Raw genomic sequence first — 24346 nt, forward strand, 5'->3', positions numbered from 1 at the left:
TCTTGTTGCCATGGGATTTTAATAGTACCTTGACCTTAGAGATTATGAGTAAGACCTGTTACTGAGATGGCCACCACACTCATGGTACAAAAACAGGGAACAAAGAAAGCTGCAAAGAGCATAAAGCTGGCAAGGCTAGGCTTATTACAAGGTAACAGAGGCAATCAAGGTTCAACTTAGTTCTCTCTGTGCAAGTAAAATACACTATGTGCCATACCGGGTAAGTCTTTCTCTTCACATGTTACTGGAATATTGGTGAATAACGTGGGCTTAGTCAGTCGCATTACTGTGAATTAAGATGAAAAAAGAAAAGAAAAATAAAATGTTAATACTGTTTTGACTATTACTCTCAAGTTGCATATATGGCATTCATCAATTTCATACTAAAATACAACCAAATACTTCCTAATCTAAATATTAGATATTTCCTAAGATTATTATACAGCAATATTTTATTAAAAATGCTAAAATATGAAAGGATTTTATATATAAAATAATAATTTTGTATTTTTTACAACCCAATGAACTGTAAAAACTAAATACAAATATAATATATCTTATTATAGAAAAACTAAAAATAATTTTAAAGCTTTAAGGTATATTAGGAGAACAAGACTTTAAAAAATTCTAAGTAACTTCACTGTAAACAATGTCAACAAAATATTAATAAAAATCAGCTTGACAGGAAAATATATACCACTTTACATATGAAACAATATGTATGCCAAAAAGATCTTTTGTGTGCTTTATCCCTTGATTATAATTACTGGCCACTGGAAGTTCAGTAAGTGGCTCTTTAAATAATATTAATTCTGTGTAAAAATTACAAAAATATCAGTTAATGTACAGGTTTGCATAATTCCAACCAAAACTTGGATGTGTTCTTGCAGTATGGCAGAATGTGCCTCGTTTGTCTACAAAAGTAAATAAATGAAAATAAGAAAATAAATGGGAAAAAATGAAGAACTGGATCTACCATATATTAAAACATTTAAATCCACAATCAACTAATTGACTTATTAATTGAAGACCATACAGATACATATACTAGATAGTTTTAAAAATTATTAGGATACAGCAAACAAAAAAAATCAACATTATCTAAGACAAATGGTTAGCTATCTGAGGAAAATAAAATTTAATTAATAAATTCATTTCAAATATCAAATAAATTGATTATGGATCAACAGACAAAAATTAAGACATAGAAAATGGAAATAGTAGGTATTGAATTTAGTCTAGCAAAGCTAGGACATTTTAATTAAAAATATATATATTACACCCTGGCTGGTGTAGCTCAGTGGATTGAGCATGGGCCTGCGAACCAAAGGATCTTAGTTAATTCCCAGTCAGGGCACATGCCTGGGTTGCAGGCCAGTCCCAGCAGGGGACACACGAGAGGCAACCACACATTGATATTTCTCTCCTTCTCTCTTTCCCTTCTCCTCTAAAGATAAATAAAATCTTTAAATATATATTTCAATTATTTCTAAACACTGACATTTGACAACATAAAAATAACAAAAATGAACAAAAATAAAATATTTCAGAAATATGAGTCACGGAAGACTATTTCTTTATACTCTATTAAAAATGTTCATTGAAATCAAAACCAAAAAGCTTTAAAGACTATAGACCTAAATGGTCAATTCACAATATAAGTGGTATTCATTCACATATGTGAAAATCTACCACCTAATCACTAATTAATTAGCTATGATTCATATCAAGTTTAGTGTGCCTTTCTTCTCATCCTGATCTGTTTAAATGTTACCATTTTCAGAAAAGCAGTAACAGGTTACCCTGTTTGTCTCATAGCACTTTGCATTTACCATGAACTGTATGTACTTATTCGTAGTACTCCTATCCAAACTCCATGGAGTTTAGACTCTTATGTATTATGTTCAGTATTGTGGCCTCCGCATTTGATACAGGTTTTGGCACATACTATAGTCTGTAGATCTTTGCTGAATGAAAGAATTAGCACCTCACGAAAGTCCTCAAGTAACTGGCATTACTTTGAAGATGTAAATTTGAACTGAGACCAGTAAACAATGTTGCATTAAACATATGGCTTCTGAAATTGTTAACCTTAAAATTTCAGAAGTATATTTAATATTTACTAAGTATTAGTAGTGCTATTGTGCAAAATACTTCTCAAGTATTAACATATTTATTACTTTTTAAAATTTTACTTACTTTCTTAGAGAGAGGGGAGGGAGGGAGAGGGAAAAAGGAGAGAAACATCAGTGTATGGCTGCCTCTCACATGCCCCTAACTGAGGGACCTGGTTGGCAACCCAGGCATGTGCCAACTGGGAATCAAACTGACCACCCTCTGGTTCACAGGCTGGTGCTCAATCCACTGAGCCACATCAGCCAGGGCTCAAATATTAACACATTTAATTCTCATGACTCTTCTACAAGGCTGGTATGATCCTTATCCCATTTTTATAGATAAGAATATGCCTGGAGAAGTTAATTGGCATATAAAAGTTTATATAGCAGATAGATGGCAGAACTAGATTTGAACCCAGATGATTTCACTGTTCAAAAGTAATTCTCTATATTACTAATTATAAATACAGGTCACGAACCTGGAATGTCATGCCTCATCAAAAAACATTCCATTGACTTCAAAGTAGGACCTTATCTCAAACAGCATTAACCAGCTAGAGATCAACAATGTGTGTGTACATGTGGTGGGTGAGGGGGTGGGGGATGTAGTTGAAAAGGTGTTTCTGACCCTACTTTTATTTTTAACTGGGAAAAACAAATTATACTTATGTACACTATGAAGGGGATAAGAAGGTGCTCTGAAAATACACAGGACTGTTTCTCTCACTATCTAAGACTCTAAGCTCACTACAAACACCAGTTGGTGTTGTTTCTTCCCCATTATTTTCAGTTCAGAAGAAACCACATCTTAAATGAAGAGGAAACAGACTCTCAATGGAACCCTGAAACACTCTCTTTTTATATTGTCATCAAGTTCACCCAAATGTAGAGCCAACCACATACTCAAATTTCCATTATGTACAAAAGTCCTGTAAAGTTTAGTTTTTTCTGATCATGTGCTTTTTCTAGGGGGAAGAGACAGTAGGAAGTGGGTAAAGAACAACTCCTTATTCAAGATATAAAAAGATCCCACTTAGTTATGTGTCTAATCATTACGCTGTACACCAGAAACTAACATTGAATGTCAAATGCAACCAAAAAAATTTAAAAATTATTTAAAAAATAAAAAGATCCCAAGCTGGCATTTAAAGTATGTTTTCTTCATTTTTTTCAAGATGGTAAAAATTAACAGAGGGTGTAGCAGCTAGTAAGAAATACTATCTTGTGAACTCAAATTACAACACAGTGCAATTTGTCATACTTGCATTCTTTTTTAAAAAAGATTTTATTTATTTATAGAGAGAGGGGAAGAGAGGGAGAAAGAGAAAAACATCAATGTGTGGTTGCCTCTCACATGGCCCCAATGGGGACCTGGCTCGCAACCCAGGCATGTGCTCTGACTGTGAATCAAACTGGTGACCGTTTGGTTCACAGGCTGCACTCAATCCACTGAGCTAAACCAGCCAGGGCTATACTTGCATTCTTAAATAAAAAATGAGAAAACCAATGTTAATATGAAACTATCTCATTCCTTGAAAGACAATCCAAAGTATGCCCACATCAAATACACATTTAAAACTTAGTGTTCACTGCCTTACAGTAAATAATGGACCTCAAAAATTACACATTTTAGTTGGAAAAGAGCTAATGCCAACCAAAGCAAGGATTAGGAACTGTAATAAAGCACTGGTTGTTAACAGTAATTTTGTATCCAGCCTAGAATGTTAAAGTAGGTTTTTAGCCAAAAAATTAGAGGCAAAAAACAATGATTTTTAGTTGAGTGTCAATATTCACATAATGCCATGTGTAGAGATATTTTCAATGGAACTCACAAAAGACATTTCATTTACTTATGAAATTCAGGTTTCATCTAAATATTATATAAAAACTTTTTAAATTATTAAATTTAATTTTATTAAATTATAAAATTTAATTAAATTAAAGACAGGCCTGAGATTACAATGTGATAAACTGGGCCTAGTCTAACTTGCATGTAAATTTTGCTTTACCACTGCATTAAAAACAAAAATTAAGTAGAATTTTCTTTAGGTTCAGAGCCCCCTTGCAACATTCTACAGTCTTACCTATCTAGTCCCTGAAGGTACACAAGTTTCCGAATTTTGAATTAATATTGAACATTTTGTGCCAATTAAGTCAAAGTGAATCATTATGCAGTAGCTCATCTTGGAATTTTTCAAAAAGTGGCCCCTAAGTTATTTGATAAATTGGCAAATGAAGTTAAATTCATATGATGCTCACCTCACCTTTTTTCTTTTAATATGACTTAACATTTATTTGAAGGTAGATGGGTAATCCGGGAAAAATAGAATTATGGTGCTTCCCTGGAGTTATCACTGATGGCATTTTACCAAATGCCCTGACAGATACACCTTCCTGTACACTTCTTTGTTTCCTCAATTTAGTTCCAAGTCTATGTTAACAGTGGAATGTGGAAATACTGCTGAGCCCTCCTATTAGCTTGAGATAGAATCCTGAGTCCTAAGGTTCTAAATACTCAAAGTAGCCATGGATTCCAAATTCCTTGATTACTTCTTAAGTACTACCTAGGAAGAAGAGAAATTGATCTCCCCTTAAGATCATGGCAATATCTACAATAAAACTTAACCTTCAGTTTCCCAGTTCTGAATTACCTTTTCATTGTTTCTCAAAGGGTTAGAAAGCAAAAATTAGAAAAATTTAAATCTGCCAGGTATGAAGACAGGTAAGCTCTTTTTAATGTGTAATTCTTGGATTAAAAAGTTATCCTTTATAAGAATCTCACAATCCCTGACTTTACCTTGTATTTTCAGCTCTGTGTACAATCATTTTAAAATAATAAAACTATCACAGAAAAATAGTACTGTGTCTAAGTCTTAAGAGTACCTACTTTTTAACCCTTGATTAGCAACCTAACAGTAAATAAGACCTGAATAATAAAAATTAAATTCATCATTTATTTTTTGCCCAATTAACTATTATTCACAAGCTTGCTGGCAACACTGAGTAACTTCATCTTTCTCCAGCAGTCTAAGTTGAAAAGTAAGATTAATGAACGAAAGAAGTCACTACTGAAGAAGTTACCTTGGAAACTCCCTCTACACCAGCTGATTTTTCATTTAAAGTCTGGAAGCATTCATGTGCATGATGATTATTTTCTAAATAGCAGTCTTGTGACAATAAAATGGTTCTAAAAATAGTTAAAACAATGTTTGGATAGAGTTAAACCCAACTGGAAAAGATTTTCTTCAGTTAAAAATTAGTAGACTCCTCAGATTTTAAGCAACATCAGCCTGCGAAGAATCCCTGCAAAGGGCACATTTACCATGCATCACGGAGCCCCTCCCATGCCAGGCGCTGCGACACAAGGCAAACATATCTCTGACTTGCTAATGAGTACAGTCTTACTAATACTTTTCAGGGATTTGGTTTTACTACTTTTAACTCCAAGTAAGCTCTGTGAGGGCAGGGTTCCTGTTTGTCTCCTCTCCTACAACATTGTAGTACCTAGCTCACAGACAGCATTTAAATTTTTTAATTAAATACATGCTTTTATAAAACTCATTCTATAGTCACTTCGATTATTTTTATGAGATGATGTGTAAACCCAATTTATAACACCTTGGTTATAGGGAACCAACAATGACTCCAAGAACCAGTCTACTAATAATTAGTATTAATGGTCATTAAGATGGAATTACTTGTATTAGAATAAAGAAAACTTTATTTCTTATCACATTTGATACTTCATTTCAAAACAGGTTATAGAGCCTTAAGGATACATGATCACAGTCATATTATACATTTTCACCTTTGTTTTAAAATAACAAACTACTGCCTTACGTATCTTTAGAAACATCAGCTGGATTTGTGCTGATTTCCAAATTTGAACTACATGCATGTTACTTGAATAGCAGTCCCACTAGAACGGGCTTTACTGGATTGACCAAAAAATCCACACGGTTTCTGTAAAAGATACATTCTTTACTTTTCACCAATAATGTTATAGATTTGGATATTTTGAGTATGTCAGCTAGATCCTGTGTGGTAGAAAGTTGACTGTCCTCAATTAATGTCTGGATTTCATCACTGTCAACTTCAACTGGTCTACTCAACCACAGAGTGTTGTCCAATGAGAAATCTCCAGCACAAAACTTCGCAAACCACTTTTGACACTTTCAATCAGTCACAGCACCTTCTCCATACACTGCACAAATTGTTTTTGGCACAACCAAAAACATTTTGGTTGTGCGTTTACCTTTCTTGAAACAATAAACCTAATGTGCCAGAAACTATGTATTTTCTTCCATCTTCAATATTAAAATGGCTACACAAAAATTCTCTGATTTTGGTAAGTTTTTTGTTAAATGCATAGAACTTACTGATATGACAGCTGTCACAGTACAATCTAACAAAATTGTTCCAAATTAAGCTAAAGACTAGCACTACTGTAATCATCTTACAGAAAAAGATGAACTTTTTGGCCAACCCAATAGTTTTATTTGTAAAAAATTACTACACTTTGGACAAATAAAGAAAAAAATACTATAAAATTAGATTTTAAGGATTCATCCAAATCCAAATTATTCACTGTAATTCATAGGAATATCTAATTCAGCCACTGAAAAATTAGAAAAGGAATATGTTACCTCTAAATTCAGCATAAATAATAATTTATCACAATTCATTTAAAAGATGGCTGTTAAAAGTGGAACACAGAAAGTTCCTGACTTAAATGACAAACCGATAAATTCACCTGGTAGTTATTTATTCCTGGTACACAACCTGAACACATATTACTACACAATTATTTTTCACAATGTTAAGAATAAAATAAGTCACATGATCCTGGCTGATGTAGCTCAGTGGATTGAGCACAGGCCTGTGAACCAAAGGGTTCAATTCCCAGTTAGGGCACATGCCTGGGTCGTGGGTCAGATCCACAGTGGGGGGCATGTGAAAAGCAACCATGCATTGATGTTTCTCTCCCTCTTTCTCCTTCCCGTCTACTCTCTCTAAAAATAAATAAATAAAATCTTTAAAAAAAAGAATAAATGGACTACACTAGCAATGGTTCAAATTTTTAAAAATTCAGTCATTAAAATTTTAAAAAGTAAAAATTTTATTCATGTCACTATTTCAGTATATTCTGTTTATTGAGAATATTTTTCTTTTTGACAATCAGTGGAATTCCTTACATACTAAAAATAACACCATATTTACGGACAAATAAATTTATTTTCCCAGTAAGAGCTAATCGTCCTTTAAGGAGATTTCCCACATATTCACAGTACATAATATCACAGAACACCCATATTTGGCCTAAGTGTCTCTGAATGGTAGCATTACAAGACGGAAGTTCATTGTGCCTGATAATTTGATTGAGTTTTACCCAAATGTCTTCCAGAGTTTGGTCATTACAAGTAGTGTGTTCTATTGTCCATCTTGCTCTATAAAATGAGTGTAAATTTAGTGCCTTTAAACTATCTTGCAATTTTTTAGACAAAGGAAAAATATTTTCAGTACAATTTCTGCTGGGAAGTGAAACACTCCAAGACCTCTTCTTGTGCAGTTTTCCTTTTTCTGACTGTTTATCCAGATTTCCAGTGAAAGCAGGCTGCTCATTCTGTGTGTGTAAGTGGATTAAATGCTTCTTTTCTTTCAAATTAGGCTGAAACTCCAATAGAGCTACTGTGCAATCATAACTCTGTGATTTAACATCATGTTCTGAATTGGTCAAGTATTGTTTCACATCTTCAGCTGCCTCTTCAGAAATCACAGGTGGTGATCTTTTAGGTTTGAGTGGAAGTTTGGACCCATCATGTGGAAACCAAGGAATAAATCTCAATAGTGGACGTGTAGCAAAGTCCTGAATTGCTTTCTCTGCACTTTTTAGCAGTTGCGTAGGATCACTCTCACATGGTCGGTAATGTAATATTACTTCTGTAGTCATTCTGCAGTAATCCAGTTACTCATTATGCAGAGAATATTTCGTAGCTGAGCTCCTCAGAGCTAGATTGTAATTTATAATTATAAGACTGTCTTTTTCCAAATCAGAGGAAAACAGGACCTAAAGTGGAAGTATTGCAAAGAATAAGATATGGTAGGGACAGCCTACATACAAATAGGCAGGAAGAAAACAAAAACCATTCCCAATATACTATTTTACCAAAGTGCTATAGGTAAATGTGAATGTAATCCACAAAACTGGAAATATTTTCTCTCTCATCAAAATAAGGGATCTAGATTAGATGCCCTATAAAATCACTTCTAGCATAAAAATGCTAGTAGACAAAGTGTTTAGCTCAATAGATAATACAGGAATTGGAAGTAATGATATTAACATATTAGGCAATAATAATCTTAATATATAAGAAACAGAAAAATTTGTGATTCTTAAAATATTGGTTTCATATAAGATAGAATACTAGTTTTCATATAAGATAACTAACAAAAATGAGGTAATACTTAAAATTTTGAGACATCTCAGTAGTAAACAATAAAAAACTAAAAATAGGTTAACTTTGCATTTTAACAAGGCTAGGGACTGGTTTTGTGAGAGTCTTCTCTGCATAACTGGGACACTTAAGCAGTATCAAGACCTTAATACCATGGCTCCTGAATTCCAATTTGGAGGAGAAACAAGAAGGCTAGACCCTTACTTTTTTTTTCTTCTTAGAACACAGAAGTCCTCAAATTGGCTCAAATTAAGCATTGATAATAAGTTCTAGCATACAGTACACAGACTCAAGCATGGGCCTTCCAGGATCTGCAAAAGTTAGGTTTCCTAACCAGGTCCAAAAGCCATAATGCAGTCTTTCACTGAAAAAAAAAAAAAAAAAGGTTGAATCTCTTGTCCCTAAAATCATCAAAGAACTAGTTGATGAGGGTTCTCCCACTGTCAGGATAATAGTAATGAGAATCCTGGCATGATGTCACAGTACTCATTTGAGCACTGATTCTGACAAGTCTAAAGAATTAATCTCATAATGATTATTTCACCTATTAACGTCCACTAGCAGATTTGACAATTCTTCAACTCATAAACAACTGTGATTCTTGATATCTCTAATTTTTAATATGGATCTAAATATAGATACTATATTCTTTCAAGAATTAATACTTTTATTTTTCCCTTATACATTCACATAAGGTATGGCACTGAGAATTCTTTCAGTTTGTTGAAATTATTCCGTGTTGTACTCCAGAGATACTGAAGTTGCAATTTCCATAGTATTTTACATATCTAAGAAAGTGATTTATTTAGAAAGAAATGTATTTAGTATCCACCATCAGTAAAATTAAAGTCTGTAAAATCTTGATTAACTAGGACAATGGGGGAGAATAATACCAAGGAGCTTTAACAAAGCTGGAACTACTAGTGACTGTCAAAGCACTTGTCCTTTGAGGCTGCTAAAATACTTGCCCAAATTATCTCCTGCTTTGTAAAATAAAGAGTAGAGAACTAAAAATTCCCAGTGGCAATTAGCCTCCATATCACTGAAATTTTACTGTGTTTAACAGCTTCTAATTTGTATAAAATCACACCTAACAGCTAACAGAACTGTCGCAAATTCCCATCCAATACGACTGGTCTAAATTCCTATTAAAGTAGTTAATAAGGGAATGATGTCTATTTCCTGCATTAGGATACAACATGGTGTCTTGGAAAGATGGAGGAAGGTCTTGTGTTGAAAAGTGCCTCTATCACTTACTACCTTTGTGATCATGGTAAGTTTCTTAACTTCTGAGAGTTAAACTCCATCCCACATACTTGATGTGAAGTTGAAAGGCAAAAACCATGACGGTTCCTTTTCTTCTTTTTCTTCAGGAATAACCCATTTCAGTCCAGATCATGTGCTCAAGCTAAGTTGACTGGTTCTTTTGTACAATGCTTAATATTGCACTTCCTTAATTCTACAGTCAGGGACAGGCCTGTCAACCAGTATGATTTTATGTTACAAATGGGACTGGTGAGCATCTGGAATGTTTGCTGCCTACACCATAGCTAAGCTGAGGGCAGGGAAGGCCCCTCAAAATGGGTACGACAGACTTCCGCCAAGATGGAGGCATAGGTGGAAACACTGTGCCTTCTCCCACAACCAAGTTTGAACACAACAAAGGTTTGGAGATCTAGGACACACCCAAAGACCAGAAAACGGAATTATACGGAAGTCTGACAACTACGAACCGTTCAACGGGGATGGTAAGAGAGGTGAGCCAGCAGCGAAGCTGGGTTGGGCAGGACAGATCCCCCGACCTAGGCGCGCAGGCAGCCCGGAACCAGTCGGGGTGTGGGGCAGACTGACCGCAGTCGCACATTCGCGCACAGTGAGACGGACCACGCAGGCCCCAGGGGGCGAACCCAGTGGTGGAGGGCTGCTGGGGGTGGCACACTCGAGTGCAGTGGAACGAAACACGTGGGCCTGGTGAAGATAGTGGCTGCGGTGCTGGTGGGGGCCACGGTGGCAGGCGGGAAGCCATTGTCCCTCTTTGACCCCGCCCCCACATACAGCATCACAACCCAGCGACTTAGTTGCCCTGCTCTAGCGAACACTTTAGGGCTCCGATCCTGCTACGGAACAGGCACGAACAGCCCAAAAGATGGTGCAAGAACTCAAAGTCCCAGAGCCAATAACTCTAAGTGACCAAGAAATTGCCAGCCTCTCAGAAGCACAATTCAAGACACTATTTATCAGGATGCTCACAGAATTGGTAGATTATAGTCACAAATTAGAGGAACATATGAAGGCTAAACTAATTGAAATGAAGGGAGATATCCAGGAAACCAATAGCGATGGAAAGGAAACTGGGACTCAAATCAATGGAATGGACCAGAAGGAAGAACGAAACATCCGACCAGAAAGGAATGAAGAAATGAGAATTCAAAAAAAAGAGGAGAGGCTTAGGAACCTCCAGGACATCTTTAAACGTTCCAACATCCGGATTATAGGGGTACCAGAAGGGGGAAAGAAACAGCCACGAGTGGAAAACTTATTTGAACAAATAATAAAGGAGAACTTCCCCAGTCTGGCAAAGGAAATAGACTTCCAGGAAATCCAGGAAGCTCAGAGAGTGCCAAAGAAGTTGGACCCAAGAAGGAACACACCAAGGCACATCATAATTACATTAGCCAAGACCAAAATGAAGGAGAGAATCCTAGAAGCAGCAAGGGATAAGGGGACAGTCACCTACAAAGGAGTACCCATCAGACTGTCAGCGGATTTCTCAAAAGAGACCTTACAGGCAAGAAGGGGCTGGAAAGAAGTATTCCAAGTCATGAAATCCAAAGACCTACAGCCAAGATTGCTTTATCCAGCAAAACTTTCATTTAGAATGGAAGGACAGATAAAGTGCTTCTCAGATAAGGTCAAGTTCAAGGAGTTCATCATCACCAAGCCCTTATTATATGAAATGCTAAAGGGACTTATATAAGAAAAAGAAGATGAAAAATATGAACAGTGAAAGGACAGCAAAGTCACAGTTATTAACAACCACACCTAAAACAAAAGCAAACGAAGAGGACAGCTAGATCAGGAGTGGAACCATAAAAATGAAGAACACATGGAGGGTTAGAAACAGGGGGGTGGGAGGAGGAGAAGGGGGAAGAAGGCACAGAAAATAGCATAGATGGTAGGTAGAAAATAGGGGGGAGGGTGAGAATAGTGGGGGAAATATAGAATCTAAAGAACCTGAGACACGTGGTTATAAACTAAGGGGGGGAGAATGGTGGGGGAGGGAGTGTGAGGGTGGAGGGGAATGAAGGGGGGAATAGAACAACTGTAATGGTATAATCAATAAAATATATTTTTAAAAAATGGATATGACAAGGGAGTAGGTGCAATGTAACTGAATTCAAATGTCTGCTGAGCATTTTCTCAGTTCATTCCAAGACGGTATTGGTAACTACATAGCAGAGCATCCAAGAAATAAAAAGTGCATTTGGGGTACAGAAAAACAGATGATATAAAGCTGAAAGCATTTAAAATTAAAGTTTTTCAGAACACAAATCGGAATTCTTGAAAATTCTCTACCCTATATTTTCCTAATGATCTAATTATCAAACATACTCAAATGTATTGCTGTGTACAGAAAATAAAAGTTGACATGAATTTTCCCATATATGCAATATTTTGAAGAAAACTACAGTAGACTTTAACAAACCTAAATTATTTGTTAGTACTAAGCATTTCTGGATCTCTGACACTGCTCTTGTACAATACAGGGCTAATTTTACAGACGAAGCGGAAACCTGGTAACTTAGTGCCGCATGAAGAGACAAGAGACAAACAGGAACATCACTTCAGATATCGGCTGTCGCCTTCCTTGGTCCACCGAGCTCTCCTCGGGTAGGGTGGAGACGTCACCTTCTGCAGCTAAAAGGGGCCTGGTGACTGCAGAGGCACCATGTAACTGAGTGAGTGATTTACCAGGTATCCATCTAATCCGTTCTAGAGAAAAGGTCTCAAACCTAAACCATCAAAAAATCGAAATTGCTTCCTGTAGCTCGGCGCCAAGGAACAGAGTAGCAGGCCGAGCAATGAGAATTGTAAGAAGGGCGAGGCCTACATCCCAGAGAACAAGTCTGTATGGCAAAGGGTTGGAGAACTAGCGACAGAAGGGGAGAAAACAGATTAAGGGGAGTCACGGTAGCAAAAGTTTACCTTTCAGGGCCAGCAGGTGCTCCTGTTTGGGGGGATTCACTTCCATTTTGACCAGCACTTTAGACCCAATGCCTACGGGGTCTGAACAGGTTCAATCCAGCTCGGAAGAGAACAAAAAAAACCAAAAAAACCCCGCACTTTAGGAGAGACGAACTGTCAAACACACTCCATAGTTTCTCCCTTCCGGTGGTGTCTTAAATTCTCTTCTTACCACGTCCTTTACGGACCCAACATCTTTTTATCAAGGCCACCGCATAAAACACTCAGCTTTCCAGCCGCAATATCACAACGCAACCGGCGCGAACTCTGGTTCTCTAAAAGCGCGACGCTGGAGCCAGCGATACTGATGTGGGACTTGGGATCTGTAGTTTATACCAAAAGCCGCGTTGCATGCAGGGAGATGTAGTCCCTCCTTTCGAAACTGGGGACGATATCTCGTTACGAGAGCGCGAGTTTCATCCGCAAACTTTATTTACGTTTTAGCTTCTTTTTTTCCCTTAACTTTATTCTTTCCATCAGTTGCAGACTCCTTGATAACAATAAAAATAACAGAGCGCCACGTGCAACGCTGTACAGCCGAACAGCTAGTGACGGGCGCGAGGACCGAGGAACTCTTGGGGACAGCCCTTACCACCCCCGCGTCGTATTGCGCCTGTGCGCCAGCGGCGGGAGCCGAGGCCCCTGGGTAGGAGGCTCTAGCTACCCCGCCCCTCTATTGAAGTTCCTTAGCTCCTGCTGTGGCGCCGCTCCTACTAGGATGGCTGCCCTGGTTGTAAGCAAGCCTGGAACGGGGCTGGACAGTGGCCGTCAGGGCAGCCGGGGTACAGCCGTGGTGAAGGTGAGGGACCTTGCGTTCTATGTTTTCCACCATTGGCCTCTCTTCGGTTCATCCCGGGGATCTGGCTGCAGCGCCGCGGCCCCGGATTCTTGGGCCAGGATGCGCGGCCTCTGGGCCCCTCGGCTCTATAAGCCTTGCCATCCTGTCCGCGACTGGACATTTGTGAAAAGGAGGTTATAGGTCTGTGAGAGTGACTTGGGCTATTCTTCCCCAGGTGTTCTGCTTTTAGTTAAACTCAACAGGCATTAATTACCATATTATTAAATCAAGCCGTTATTATCATCAGGTACTAAATCAGATATTTTAACTCGTTAATATCTGCTGATGAGGTAGATGTTAATTCCCGTTTTAGGGGTAAGGAAACTAAGGTTTAGGTTAACAGAGCCAGGGATGATCGGCTTAAAGTTTGCTTTTTACTATGACAAGACATCAACTATTGGGTGATCGGCCGCCTCCTTTTTTAGTAGTATAGTTTGTCAGCACTCAAAGAAGTCTCCACCAAGGTCTATGAATGGCTGTATGCTTGAAATTACAAATTCTACCCTGTGTAAATGCTCCAGTATGTCTTTGCTTAAAAATCAACTAAAATACACGTGAAATTCATTTTTGCCTTCCACTATATATATGGAAAAATTTGAAAGAGAACTGATCATAATGATGTATAGAATACCTTTAGGATTATATGTAATCTGAGATATTGATAATTCTCATTCCTGGCTACATGTTAGAATCACTGAGGACTTAAAAGCAAACAAATAAACAAAGAGAAAAAAACGAAAACCTCCCAAAACCCGAACTGCTACTGATGCAGCCCTTTTACCCAGTTCTGATTGACATCAGTATATTTTTTTACATCCCTAGAAGTGATTTTAAAGTGCAACCATGTCTGAGAACCACTGGACCAGATAATATCTGAAGTATTTTTAAAATTTAATAATAGCCACCTATGATTTTTTACTTGTTGGTTTTATAGGACAATAAGTAATGCATTTCTGCTCATAACTGCATTAGCAATCAGTGTTGATGGTTGTTGATTCATCGGACCTTTATACATTAATGAAGTTATGCTGAAAATACACAGCATGTCTGTTATCATGCCTTTTATTATCCGGCATGCTCTATAGTTGAGATTTTGTTTATTGAATTATGTTTTCCCTAAGAGAATATCTGAAGATTATTTTGTAAACTAATTTGAATTAAGAGGTGGTATTTGGAGTGAATGTTATTGCTGTAACTACTTTGGTAGCCTGTTTGCCTTAAAATCTCAGAATCCACCAAAGCCTGTTGTTAACTCCAGTTTGTTGCAGTACGCAGTGTGATGTGTTAGAGGCTCATTTGGCTCATTTCCATCTTTACCTGTAAAATGTGCCTGAGCTGTGCAGTAGGATGGTCGGTCCTTTTTGGCAAGAACCTAACACTGTAATGGGAAGAAGTGTGGTGGCATAAATTTTAAAAAGCCATTGTCATTTGCATAGATGAAAGCAAGAGTATTAATGGGAAGGTAAGAGTTGAAGTATAATAATGCCAATATTATGTAAAATGGCCTCTTTTTTAATGAACAAGTTGATGATGACGTGGTTTTGTTTTTTTCATTAGAAGAACAAAGATAAAAATCTGAAATTATGAAATTACTTACATTTGGAAAAGAATCAAGGAAGTTTCTTTTGAATAGTGAGCCGCCTTCATCCTTTTAAAATATGGACTGATTAATTAAAATTTGATTTGCATGTAATAAGTACATGTAATGAAGTCCTCTTAGGCATATTTGTGAAGTGTATGAAATTAAGAGTTGTTCTCTTCTCTAGGACTTACTTTATCTTATATTGTTAGCCAAAATTCCTATTCATAAATACTGAAGCAAGAATGCCTTACTCTGTTATTTACTAAGTTGATGCAAAATAGCTTAGTAACTTTATTTTTGGACCTGTATTTAGTTTACTAATCAGTGGAATTTTACTAGTGCTTTTTGAAAAATACTGTAGTAGCTGTATAAATTTTTTATCTTGTTAATTCATATCTTATAACTCTGATCTTGCAATAATAAGATCAGAGTTATAAGATATGAATGAACTAAGTACAGTTTTACTTTGCTTCTTTGGAGTTTATTGTCATAAACAAGTAAAATTTATTGTGTCACATTAGTGAGAACATTTGTAAAAAGTCTTGCATTTATTTATAATATCTAATTCTATGGTGAATGTCTTCTGTGTACTTCATGAAATTTGATGTTTAGTGAAAGTTTTCTTCTGCACTAAAAAGACACAGGATAAATTGAAGTGTGTGTGTATACTATATTTAGCTTATGTGCAGCTATACCCTAACTCTTCCTTGCTAGACAACATAGTTTTGCAGTACATGAATATATCATAGTTTCTTTCCATTCTTAGGTTGATGGGTACTTTGTTTACAATCTTTTTCTAATGTAAATGGTACTATAAGGATTAACATATAGGATAAATTTATCCTTTCAGGATAAATTTCTGAAAGAATTGATGAGCTATTCTAACTTTTTATCATCATTGTCAAATTGCCTCCTAGAGGAGAAGCTGTATCAGTCAGTAGAACATTTTACAGCAATCAGTAATGTATGAGAGAGATGCTCTCTCACACTTTAAGCAGCGCAAAGTTATCGACCTTTTTTTAAAATTTAAGATTTTATTTATTTATTTTTAAAGAGAGGGGAAGGAATGGAGAACCAGAGGGAGAGAAACGTCAATGTGTGGTTGCCTCATATGCTCCCCCAACTGGGCACCTGGCCTGCAACCCAGGCCTGTGCCCTGACTGGGAATCAAATCGGTGACCCCTTGGTTCACAGGCCCACACTCAATCCACAATGGAGCTGCACCAGCCAGAACTGTTTTCAGCTTTTTTTATTGAATCTGGAAAAAGGTATACTGGTGTAGTTTTAATTGCATTTCAGTGTTTTGAATGAAATTGGACATCTTTTCATATATTTAAAGAAAAGGCTGTTTTCATTTCCTTTTTTTGTGAGCGTGTGTTACCTTTAAACTTTTTTGAATCTTACTGGGATGCAAACCAATTATAAATTATTTATTTACAGTGAAAGATGTTTGCATTTCAAGCAGCACATCCAAAATAATTGCAGTTAAGATTCAAATTTTAATGGATTAAGTCTGATTTCTACTCTGGGTTTTCTGTTTTTACCGTGTGTATTGTATTTGTTGGGGATGATGGTTGGCCAAACTGGTTAAATTTTGTTGTTGTTGTACTTTATTTATATAAGCCCATTGGTATTGGTATTTGGAATACTCTGTTTCTGAGGGCTCTTTGTTCTGACAGTAAAGACAGGTTAGAAAGCCAATAAAGGTATTAATTGGATGTTAAGATAGACGCTTAATCATGGCACTTAGGGGCCCCAAGGATACTGTGGTCATTTCAGTTAGACTGAGCTGTGGGTAGTCCTGAGAGATTTGGTGTTTAGGAATTTGTTGGTTTATTAATATAAAAAAGGACTCACTAAAAAAGTGTCTGTTTAGCTATATCCTCAGCATTGGCAGAAAGAAAGCAGCTAAAACAGTTTGTCATGTTCTGGGGACTATAAGATGTTTGATTCAGCTGGAGAATACCGTCTGAAAGGGGGTGGGAATGAAGCAATAGGACAGAGACCAGATCGTGGCAGGTCATGGATAGAAGGCACAGGAGTTTGCAGTACAATTTAACAGCTCAGTGTGGATATTTTTCTTAAGTAAAATGGTGAAAAACTTCAGATATGTTGAGAAATAAAAGTACCAAAAATCTTTCATTGATATAATACAGTCTGTTGACTAACTATAAAACATAAACTCATGGGTTTAGGAATCAGAATATGCTGATTCTGTCTCCTTTCTTTTGATTGACTACATGGCCTTGGGCAAGTCATGTACCTGTAACAGACAAAATATTTTCTAACCCAACGGCAGTTTATTAATTGAGAACAAGGAATTGAAATTGAAGTCTAAGGTGATTGCTTTCTTGCCTTTACATTATATGATGTAAATGGATACTGGAAGATAGTTCCCAATTACTTACAGTATTAACATGTTCTCTACTATCAAGAAGGATAAATTGTCATCCTCACACATATTTCAAAGTATTTTGTTCAAATTGATGATGTTTTGGAGGTTAATTGCTGAGAAATTCTTTAGTAACCCATGTCTGGGATAATGATATATTGTTACAGATCAGATATAACTAATCAAATCACAATTTTTTAAATATAAAGATGATGTTAATTTACAACATATTTTTAGTTTCTAACACTTAACATTTCAAGGAAGTTCACTCTGATTTAATTTTGGTAGGAGCTGTTAGATGAAATGATAAAAGGTGATTTAAAATTTTACAATCTAGACAGTTATTTTTTCAGAGAAGAATAGAGCAATTTCACAAGATTTATTCAATATATTAAATCAGCTTTTTTAAAAAACTAAACTGTGTATGCTTTTAAAATCACTTAACGACCACATGTTTCCTTTCCAAATATTAGGTGCTGGAGTGTGGAGTTTGTGAAGATGTATTTTCTTTGCAAGGAGACAAAGTTCCTCGCCTTCTGCTTTGTGGCCACACGGTCTGTCATGACTGTCTCACCCGCCTGCCTCTTCACGGAAGAGCAATCCGTTGCCCTTTTGATCGACAAGTAACAGACCTAGGTAGGAAAATGTATATGTATATGTTGAGGGTTTAAAATTGTTCATGGAATGTAATGTCATAGAAAGAAATTCTTTCTACTTGATCTTTAAAAATGTATAACTCTCAGAAGGATTCAGTTTTTATTAAGGCCAGTAGTCTTGTGAGTAAAACTAGCTCACTCTTTAGTACTAATTTTATTTTGTCTTCTGAGATGTTTACGTTAAATACTTACTTATATTTGAAGAGTTTTAAGATACCGTGAGAAAACATGCTAACCTTATTCAAAGAAATAAGAAAATTCATTTGCCTGAAGCCATTAATACAATAAGTGTTTCCTTAATAAATTAATAGGGCAATAATGAAAATACACTTAAGTAATTTGAGTGTCGGCATGTTTTTATTTCCTGGTATCAGAAACAAAAGTGTTTTTAGCTTGTGATGACTACTTGTTTTCTGTTTATATAAGTTTAAAGGTCTTGCTTTTTCTTCTTAGTTTATGCATACTTTTCAAACCTTGCTGTATATATTTCAAAATGAATTCCTACTGTGGGAAGCCAGATTTGGGAATACTAACATTAACATTTTAAGTTATTTTATAAACATAAGTTCTGTAAGTGTACTCTTTTGATAACAGAATTTTCTTCAAAATAAATAAATTTGTTGTTGTTTTTCAGGTCAGTAGCACTGTTTTAAGGCTGTTTTTATGTCATACCTTATGTAAAGTGGAACACATTCAAAATAATTTATATTCCAAAAGGGAAAGCAAGAATACCCATAGAATACATACATTTTTAGACTGGAAAGTTTTAAAATGCTAAGAAACATGATTACAAATGTTTCCTTTAAGAAATGAGTAGGTTTCTGAAGGTTTTAGTAATCTTTGATTTAAATAAATATGTAGTATGTCCATTTGCCAGAGAACTAATATAGGACAGTGTTCATTAGCATCATTATTATAAATGATATTAACTCACTATTATCCAAAAAATAATAAGGGCAAAGGGAGAGGTATTTGTATTTCAACATTCTTTTATTTGACCTTTTATTCTGTAAGATATATATTTATCATACCATATTTATAGATAACTATCTAGAAATATTTATTTAGATATACATTTTTTATACTCTGGTTTCTCTTCAGATTGCATAAATCTTTTGCCTTTTACTAGAAATATACATTTCAGAAATATGTTTTGTCACAGAAGGACAAAGGACACGTGGAGAACAACTAAGGGGGGTGGAAATGGGAGGGAGGTGGGGAACACGGCGGGGTGGGCTGGGATGGGAGTGGGGGATGGAAAACTGTACTTGAACAATAATTAAATTTAAAAAATATTTTAAAAAAGAAATATGTTTTGTAAGTGGATCCTTCTACCTTTTTGAGGGCACTGTACCTTCCTTATATAAATACCACAGTGTGGGTTGTTATTCCCCTCACTGTTTAACTAAACTAGATATTTGTGACAGAGAATTTTAGAAATTTATAACAAGAAATTTAGTTATATTCTAGGTTGAAATTAAACATGAGTGCTACCATATCAACATTAGAAAAAACAAACTAGTAACTCTGTCTTAGACATAGATTGTAATTAGTATAGCTTGTAGGTTAGATTTTTACTGTGATTTTTAACCTGTGGAATATGTGTTAGTGACCCTTGCTAGTTTCATGTCATTATTTTTTAAAATATATTTTTAATTGTGCCGTAAAAATTATGTATGGATTGCAGAACATTTGAAAATTTGTAAAAGTATAAAGAAGAAAAATCATTTATAATTCCTCCTTTAGAGAAGATAATTACTATTAGTATGAGAGAATCAGAATTATTGTCTAGTCCAAGAAGAATATTAATAGTTGTTTGTGGTAGTTATCAGTGCATTTCAGCAGTATTTCTGGTTCTTCTCTTCTGTCCACATGGTAGTTATACTTCCCTACTCTCTTATAATTAGGTATAGCTGTGCGATTTCCTTTTAACCAGTGAAATATGAATAGGATGAAGTATAAAATTCCAGACAGAGCTGTTAAGAAAGGGTTTATGGTGGTTTACAGTAAATTCTTCTCCCTACTACAGTGAGGTGGCCCAGGTGATTAGAGACTCAGTGGTCCATGGCCCTGATCACAGGCAGGAGGAAACACCTTTCTTGTCTTCCCCAACCCAATATGCTGCATGAACAAAAAGTAAATCTTTGTTTTTTTTAAGTCATTGAGATTTTAGAGTTATTTTGACAGTTACATAAGTATTAGTGATATACTAGATACTGCTAGGACTTTATGTGTATATGTTCATTATATAGTAACAATATTTGGAAATCTGTCAATATAATACTTTTACATAAAGGACTCAGTATACTTCTTAACCCTTTATAAATAAAGTAGATACAAGTCAGATTGTTATAGAACGTGTGAAAAATTGAAGCAATTAAGGAGAAAGCCTTGTTGGGTAACACGGTTGGGGGCGAAATGCTGCATCAGCTGCATAGAGGTTCTTGGGAAGGGAGGTCATGAAAGAGAACTCTCAAGATATTTAGCCTCATTAGAATTTTTTTTGAGAACCACAACAAGAAATGGTTTCTTTTGTTTTCTTTCTCTTCTTTTCCTTCCCTTCTCTTCCTTTCTCCTTTCCTTTCTTTTTTTCTCTCTTTCTAGATAGGTCAAGAGGAAGAGGAATCTTGCAGCTGGTGACCCCATCATTCTTTCATATATGCATTTATCAAGTGACTATATATTAGGTGGCAGTTATGTGTCAGGTGGTAGTTGTTGCATAAAAGCTAACCATAACATGCCCTGGCTGGTGTGGCTCAATGGACTGAGTGCCAGCCTGCTAAACAAAGGGTCACAGGTTTGATTCCCAGTCAGGGTACATGCCTAGGTTGTTTGCCAGATCCCTAGTACTGGGTGGGCAAGAGTCAACTAGACAGTGATGTTTCTCTCTCTCTCTTTCTCCTTCCTTCCCCCTTTCTAAAAATAAATAAATAAAAATCTTTAAAAAAAAAAAGCTCACCATAACAAATATAATAGACTGCTGAAGGATCTGGCTTTTATTTATAGGTCAGGAAGAGAGACAGACAGACAGACAGACAAACAATGGTGATTGTGAGAAAGAGGGAGGGAGGGAGATTGAATGAGAGAATGAGAATGTGTTCGCATGCATATATGCTTACTCGCCTGGCCTTTGATGGCCAGTTCTGGGGAAAAGAAGCATTGTTCCGTATTCAGATGTGCCTAGAGTCTTACCTAGCTAGAAGGGAGCGTTATCGTGCTGTAGTGTATCTGTGTGAGAAGGAGTTTATGTAGTTAGGGACTACTGTGGGGTTCTAGGTTAGATGAGGGGTGGAGAAAAGATTATCTTTAGCTCGTCTACCTCCAATTTACTTAGAAATGGAGTTATTTTAGGTTAAGTGTATCTTCTGTACAGGAGTTTTCAAACATGAGTCATAGCTTATTTGTGGTCATGAAATCAATTTAATTGGTTGTAACAGAATTTTAAGAAACAGACCTAAAAACATCAGTGTGTTGCACACTGTAAGGGTGAATATTGATATGTGAAATTTTTGTTTCCGTTATATGTATATGATATATGATCCTGAGTTGCAATGTAAATTTTCAAAGCACTTATTTTAGAATATATAGTAAAATTTAGTGACAGAATAGGGTATATAAAATTAAATGATGGAAAAATAATAAAACTTTAAATTATGTTTCTACTTAGAATGCTGAGGAGTTTGAGGTGTTTTTTAAACTTAAAAAAATTTTAAGAAAGAGAGAGAGAGAGAGAAACATCAATTGGTTTTGCCTATTTATGTATTCATTGGTTAATATTTGTATGTGCCCTGGCCAGAAATCAAGCCCACAACCTTGGAAGTGCTCTGACCAACTGAGCACCCGCAGCCAGGGCCTTGAATATCAACACAGTTGTTCTATCATAAAAATAAAATGGGGAATATTTGCATTTTTAAAATTTAGACTATTAATGGCAGAACTATGACTTAGAAATTACTATTTAGGTATAAGGTAAAATGATTAAGATTGCATTCTGTGTGATTTAGGGTTTTTTTTTTAAGATTTTATTTATTTATCTTTAGAGGGGAAGGGAAGAAGAGAAGGAGAGAATTATCAATGTATGGTTGCCTCTCGTGAGTCCCCTGCTGAGAACTGGCCTGCAACCCAGGCATGTGCCCTCACTGGAAATCAAACCGCAATCGTGTGGTTCGCAGGCCCGTGCTCAATCCACTGAGCTACACCAGCCAGGGCTCTGATTTAGTTTTTGTATTTATATTTATTCTAGGAGATTCAGGTGTCTGGGGATTGAAAAAAAATTTTGCTTTATTGGAGCTCTTGGAACGACTACAGAATGGACATATTGGTCAGTATGGCGCTGCAGAAGAAGCCATTGGGATATCTGGAGAGGTATTGATTGACCTTTGTGAAATGTTTGTTATAAGCATGAATTTTTTCTTTTAAAATATTTGCCATTAAAAGCACAGTATGAACTCACTCCAGCAAGTAGGATCCCAGAAACAACTTTTTGTTACATTACAATTCTTCAGGCAGCAATACTCCCAAGAGAACAAAAGTAAAACTGAGACCTGAATTCCCTGTTAATACTATACCCAAACTGTTTTTTTTGTGTATAAACTTGTGTCCTTATCATAATTCCCTTCTATCCCAGAGAGGTCAGAGTAAGAAGATTATGGAAGAATAAGAGTGATATGTGAGCTACATTAAAGCTGCAAAAGTAAACCAGTCCACAGTAAAGCACAAAGAAAGAAAGAGGAGCTCTATGAAAGGCTGATCGGTGTAGGAGCAAAATGCCTTAAAGATAGCTCTAGCTCCTGAGAGAGTTAATACGGCTAAATACATTATGACATTTATGAATATACCTACACATAATTCTCTTTTATTAACTCATGAGTTATGTAAGTATATCATTGACATGAATTTCAAACTGAAGCACTGTTTTTTTGGTGTGTGAAATTTTTGCAGCTTTTACCTGCTTTTTTTATCTGTATTTCAAAAGACATTAGAATAATATAAAATAATATCTAATTATTTGTCAGACCTGGAAACCAGAAGACATGACTTTTTTATTTTACATGTACACATTTTTCATAATTGCAAATAAAACAGTTTAAACTTTTTTTGTATCGAATGCAATAGTAAAACCATACAGGTTTCAAGTGTGCAACTCAATACGACATCATGTGCATACGCATCATGTGCTCATGGCCCACAGTGGTGCCCCTTTGCGGGCCGTTTATCCCCCTTTGCCCACTTCCTCCTCCTCCCAGGCCCCTTTCCCTCTGGCTTTCACCATACTCTTGTCTGTATCTGTGTGTCCTGTATTTCCTTAATCCCTTCATCTCTTTTCACCCGGATCACCCAATCCCCCTCCCCTCTGCTGTCTGTCTGTTCTGTGTATTTATGCTTCTGTTTCTATTTTGTTTGTTAAATTATTTGTTCATTAGAGTCCACATTTAAGTGAGATCATATGGTATTTGTCTTTCTCTGACGGACTGGCTTATTTCACTTAGTGTAATAGTCTTCAGGTCCATCCATGCTGTTCTGAAACGTAAGACTTCCTTCTTTTTTTGCAGCCAAGTAGTGTTCCACTGTGTAAATGCACCACAACATGTTTTAGCCACTCATCTACTGGTGGGCACTTGGGCTGCTTCCATGTCTTGGCGATTGTAAGTAACACTGCAGTGAATATAGGGGTGCATATATTTTTTCAAATTAATGTTACAGGTTTCTTTGGATGTATTCCCAAACGTGGAATAGCTGAGGTAACTTCATACTGCTTTCCACGTGGCTACTCCAGTTTGCATTCCCCCGAGCAGTACTGGAGGGTTCTGTTTTTCCACGTGTACATCAGCACTTGTTTGTTGATTGATTGCCACTCTGATAGGTGTGAGGTGATATTTCATTGTGGTTTTAATGTACATTTTTCTGATGATTAGTGATGCTGAGCATCCTTTCTTGTGTCTATTAGCCCTCCATATGTCCTCTTTGGAGAAGTGTCTGTTCCGGTCCTTTGTCCATTTTTTAATTGGGTCGCTTGTCTTACTGTGTAGTGTGTGTAAGTTCTTTATATATGGTGAAAATT

General features: G+C 36.2%; 3 protein-coding genes across 12 annotated transcripts in view; 1 reads left to right on the forward strand and 2 right to left on the reverse strand.

The window, feature by feature from the left end:
* The window catches only part of TRAPPC13 (trafficking protein particle complex subunit 13), a 38346-nt gene extending 25478 nt beyond the window's left edge, over positions 1-12868 (reverse strand). For all 4 annotated transcript variants that reach the window (XM_037062859.1, XM_037062858.1, XM_037062857.1 and 1 more), the window contains exons 1-2: positions 12779-12868; positions 218-286 (exon numbers count right to left, since the gene is read on the reverse strand). In XM_037062859.1, coding sequence (XP_036918754.1) covers positions 218-286; positions 12779-12824 — 115 coding nt within the window. In that variant the 5' untranslated portion in view covers positions 12825-12868. The remainder of the gene's footprint in view (positions 1-217; positions 287-12778) is intronic.
* SHLD3 (shieldin complex subunit 3) lies at positions 7249-12865 on the reverse strand. Its single transcript, XM_037062862.1, has 2 exons — positions 12779-12865; positions 7249-8184 (listed from the first exon to the last, which is right to left on the reverse strand). Exon 2 carries the CDS (start codon positions 8065-8067, stop codon positions 7309-7311), a length of 759 nt encoding a protein of 252 aa, XP_036918757.1. The 5' UTR covers positions 8068-8184; positions 12779-12865; the 3' UTR covers positions 7249-7308.
* Positions 12869-13459: 591 nt separating the features above from the next.
* TRIM23 (tripartite motif containing 23) overlaps positions 13460-24346 on the forward strand; it is a 40800-nt gene continuing 29913 nt past the window's right edge. For 4 of the 7 annotated variants that reach the window (XR_005068901.1, XR_005068900.1, XM_037062850.1 and 1 more), the window contains exons 1-3: positions 13461-13616; positions 18103-18265; positions 22529-22650. Coding sequence is in view for 4 of the 7 variants with exons in the window: in XM_037062850.1 (XP_036918745.1) it covers positions 13536-13616; positions 18103-18265; positions 22529-22650 (366 nt within the window). In the remaining 3 variants the exon portion in view is untranslated. Of the gene's footprint in view, positions 13617-13655; positions 13797-18102; positions 18266-22528; positions 22651-24346 lie in introns of those variants that run through there. The other 3 variants (XM_037062852.1, XM_037062853.1, XM_037062854.1) reach the window with 2 other exon arrangements.

Source organism: Sturnira hondurensis, unplaced genomic scaffold (genome assembly GCF_014824575.4).
Source record: "Sturnira hondurensis isolate 20B ecotype Veracruz unplaced genomic scaffold, ASM1482457v3 Scaffold0014384, whole genome shotgun sequence".
NCBI classification, from domain to species: Eukaryota; Metazoa; Chordata; class Mammalia; order Chiroptera; family Phyllostomidae; genus Sturnira; species Sturnira hondurensis.

Bases quoted from the DNA above. Each gene is read 5' to 3' on its own strand.
- SHLD3 (XM_037062862.1), bottom strand. From the start codon at position 8,067: ATGACTACAGAAGTAATATTACATTACCGACCATGTGAGAGTGATCCT.